Genomic DNA, 4,403 nt, shown 5'->3' with positions numbered 1-4,403 from the left:
ATGCACACAAAGTCTAATTAATGTAAGCTTAGCTAATATGTCTAATTCTATATATTAACAGTGAGAGTAATGAATGACAATTTGGTAATTGAAAAGAAGCCTGTTGAAAGAGATTAAAAGCCTGCTGGCTTACTAGTATTCATGTTTCGGTGTATAAAACATAAAAATCCCAAAATCAAAGGTGCAAATGTTGTCGTAAAACATGTTGTTTGCATTTCCAGATATAACATGAGGAATAAATACAGTGCCCATGAAAAGAATCTAACATGTGACAAGTGTACTGGTACCTAAAGTCAATTCTTTGGGTTCCTTAAAAAGTTTCAAAATAACAGCTTGCATATATAATTTAAAATAAATGCCATGATTTTGTTGATGTAGCTGTTTGAACTTTGAAGGAAGCCATTGACATTTTGGGTACAGTATTTATATAATCGAATAGCGTAGATTAAAATTGTTCAATTTCTTTATGGGGTTAATTAATTTTTAATTATAATACTTGTGGAAATATTGTTAAATAAATAATTAAGTTAGAGCATACAATTTTATGCGTTTTTAATATATAGCTACTCATTTTGGAATTATACAATCATATTAGTTTGCAACAATATATAATTGAAAAACCCATTCACATCCTTTGTGCCAACAAGAAAGAACAATAGGCCCATGCATGTTAATTGTGGAAAGATATTTAAATGAAAATCCACAATGAAGCTGCGTGTGAACAAAAGCAAAACTTAAATTTATATTATATTGTACATAAACATATATTACTAATTGAGTCTCTTTTTACAAATATTTAAAATTACAATACCCAACTTGAACAATAGTATAATGTAAAAGTCCTCAAAGTTATTGACTTCTATATCATGTAAAGCAATATATTATATTTGTTTGGATTTATAAGCTAAACTGATGATAATTAATTAACATAAAAATTGATAAAAGCCAGTAGGATAATTCTACCTGTCGGTGTAAAGATTTATATTTATCTTCACACCAACCCTCAGCAATACGGCTTACCTTCTGCCACCACCTACCACCACTCCTCCTATTACCGCTGTCGTGATCCTCTCGATCTGTCACTTTGAACTTCTTCCTTACAAAACCGACAGCCACCGTCCTTCCGTTCTAGTTTACTCCCATCTTTTTCCCTCCTCCGCCAAGGTCAGCCAGACCTAGCCCAGCCACTTCCCTGTCCATCTTGACACCTTGAAACTACCATATCCGTACATCTTGACAAATTTTAAAAGACAATGTCATCTTCAGCGGTAAACTATCAAAATTATCTAATTCCACTGGAGGAGATTAACCGTGCCACGGAAAACTTCAGTCAGCAAAGACGTATTGGCAGTGGCGGATTTGGTGCAGTCTATAAAGCACAACTCTCTGAACACTGGAAAAGCCTCACAGTTGCTATCAAACGCCTGGCTCAGGATAGCCACCAAGGAGAGCGTGAGTTCCGCAACGAGCTTGAGATGATTTCCAAATTCCACCACGAAAACATCATCTCTTTTATTGGGTATTGTGATCAAGGTGGAGAGATGATTATAGTTTATGAGTATGCCATAAATCGAAGCCTTGATCATCATCTACAAAACCGATCTAAGATGGGTTGCATAACATGGATACAACGCCTCACGATTTGCATTGGGGCTGCTAGAGGACTGAATTACCTTCACTCGGGTGTTGGGCAGCACAACAGAGTAATACACAGAGATGTGAAGAGTTCTAACATATTGTTAGATGACAATTTAGTCGCAAAAGTTTCTGATTTTGGCTTGTCAAAACTGGGTCCTAGAAACCAGCCAGATACCCAACTCATTACAAAGGTTGCAGGTACCCAGTTTTACTTGGATCCTACTTACCATGAAAGTCATATCCTCAGAAAAGAATCTGATGTATATTCGTTTGGCGTTGTACTTTTTGAAATCCTGAGTGGAAATCTGGTTTATCATAAGATGAGCACCGGAGACGATGAGCGGCAATTTCTCATGACTTCAGTCCGACGATATTATAAGAAGCAGCCACACAATATAATTGATCCCCATATAAGTGATCAAATTGATAGTAATTCTTTTGACATATTCCAAGAAATTGCATATCAGTGCATTAGTTTGAACTTAATGGAACGCCCTACGATGGACAAGGTTATTGAAAGGATTCAGAAAGCATTAACCATTCAAGTAAGTCTTTTCAATTAATTATTTTGATGAAAATTAGTTTCATATTCAAAATGAAAATTACTGAGGATGACAGACACAACATGATAAATTTTCTTAATCTTTTTTTTGTGATGGAAAATAATCATATAAAATCATGATCAAGTTAAAATTATTTTAGTCAATTGCGTATTTCACAAAAATTGGAAAGTTATTTTTGCCTAGTTGACGTTAGGAAGAAATAAAGCTAAAAAACGAGCAAAAACACACTGAAGACCCCCATAACTCTAATAACCCGTGTAACAAGTTTCCAACATGATAGTTAATTCATGTCACCTTTTCATCTTTGAAATATGAAGTTTATACATTAAGTATGTTTTCATTTTTGTAGATACAAAGTGTTCTCCATAAACTAAGCACCAATGGTCCTCACCGCCTATCCTCTCTTGAAATCCGCCTCCTTGCAAAAATAATGGATGATAACAGCCATATTTACACACACCAACTTACGACACCAAATTCCCAGACACAAGAACAGGCAATCAGCGCTTCTCATAACTTCTCAAATATTTTTGAAGACGAGAAAGGTTATAAAGCGTCCTCTGGGTCTGTTCCGGTGATTGTTTTTGTGCTAAACGTAGGTAGCATGGAAGCACGTGAGAATGCAGCAGCTAGCCTTTACATGCTCAGTCTATTTGACGAAAATAAGGAATATATAGGTACTGAAGGAGCGATCCCACCTCTGGTATTACTGTTGAGTATTGGTTCTCATAAAGGGAAGAATGTCGCAATCACTATTTTGCTTAGTTTATGTCTAGATCAGGGTAACCAAGGAAGGGCGGTGAAGGCAGGCGGAGTCACCATTTTGATGGAGCTTCTGACTGAAACACGGGGTGGGTTGAAGGAGGATGCATTATCCCTTCTAGCCATACTCTCAAGACACGCTGAAGGGAAGTTGGCTATAAGTAAGGCAAAGGCTGTGCCTGTTCTGGTTGAGGTTATTGGGAGTGGATCCCCGAATAACAAAGAAAATGCAGCTGCAATTATGGTGGAGCTTTGTTCTGGACATCAAAAGTATTTGGTCGAGGCTCAAGAACATGGTCTCGTGGGGAAATTGATGGATTTACTACAGCATGGGACTTATATCGGAAAGAGAAAAGCCGAACAATTGCTAGAAAAGATTGAAAACCACCGCCATGATCATCACCACTCCGACACTTAGGATGTAGATCATGTTAATAGGACTTCTGGGCATGCATTGGTAATAAATCCAAAACACTGCACATGCTTTTCCTGATATTAACAGTTTCATGTTTATTAATTTATTTTAAATATTTTAATTTACCAGGGATGAATAAAGATTCTGGACTATGATAGAGAGGTATTCAATGCACTAACCGGAAAGGAAGAATATAAGTGGTGACGATTAACAAAGCACAATTGAATGATTTTTTGGGGCAAAATTGTTGAAATGTAATCTAGAATTAGGGTTATTTTTGTAATTTTACAGTTGGTTCATGAATTAGTGCTCCTATTGAATTGTATCCGCCACTGATATACATATAGTAATATGCTAAAAAAAAATAATTTATGTCGTTTTTATTTTAAACTATGGACCCCACTTCGCAAACATTGGTCCCCGCTTATTTAGATTTCTCTCTCGTCCATAGTTATGTGGGAGACTGGAAAGATATATAACCGATTAAAAAGGGTGTACAAAGTTCAGATTTTTACTTTACTGTTTTGCTTAATAGTTTTGAACTGACTTAGTGACTTTGCCTTTGTTCTATCTTGAATCACAACTAGAAAAATGGATAGTTAGCTACAAGGTATATTGTTGGTATTTTGTAGGAAATAAGGTTTAGCTACAAATTTCCAACGAAAAATGGTTGGTGGAAAAAAGGCAATGGGAAACAAGGTTCCTACAAACTTCCAACAAAAAGTGTGACACATTTCCTACAAATTATTTTGTAGGAAATTTCAACCAATTTCCAACAAAATTCCAATAAGTTTTCCCTAGACTCTCTGCCACTTTTTTTCCAACGGAATTCCTACAAATCATGTTTCCAACGAAATTGCTACAAACTTTTCCAACAAATTTCCAACAGACTCCCTTTTTATTTTTTCCTACGGAAATCCTACAAATCCTGTTTCCAACGAAATTGCTACAAACTTTTCCAACAAATTTCCAACAGCCTTCCTATTTAAAAAAGTTTGATTCGATGCTTTTTTTTTTGTTGGTAT

At 35.7% G+C, this 4,403-nt stretch overlaps 1 protein-coding gene across 1 annotated transcript; it reads left to right on the top strand.

Moving 5' to 3' along the window:
* The first annotated feature begins 972 nt into the window (after positions 1 to 972).
* Positions 973 to 3,897, top strand: LOC145097945 (putative receptor-like protein kinase At5g59700). Its single transcript, XM_079035620.1, has 3 exons — positions 973 to 2,183; positions 2,551 to 3,420; positions 3,508 to 3,897. The coding sequence occupies exons 1-2, from the start codon at positions 1,254 to 1,256 to the stop codon at positions 3,379 to 3,381; spliced, it is 1,761 nt and encodes a 586-aa protein (XP_078891746.1). The 5' UTR covers positions 973 to 1,253; the 3' UTR covers positions 3,382 to 3,420; positions 3,508 to 3,897.
* The last annotated feature ends 506 nt before the right edge of the window (positions 3,898 to 4,403 follow it).

Source organism: Lactuca serriola, chromosome 1, assembly GCF_051521515.1.
Source record: "Lactuca serriola cultivar US96UC23 chromosome 1, Lser_US96UC23_V15, whole genome shotgun sequence".
Lineage (NCBI taxonomy): Eukaryota > Viridiplantae > Streptophyta > Magnoliopsida > Asterales > Asteraceae > Lactuca > Lactuca serriola.
This window is presented reverse-complemented; position numbering and strand designations above follow the sequence as displayed.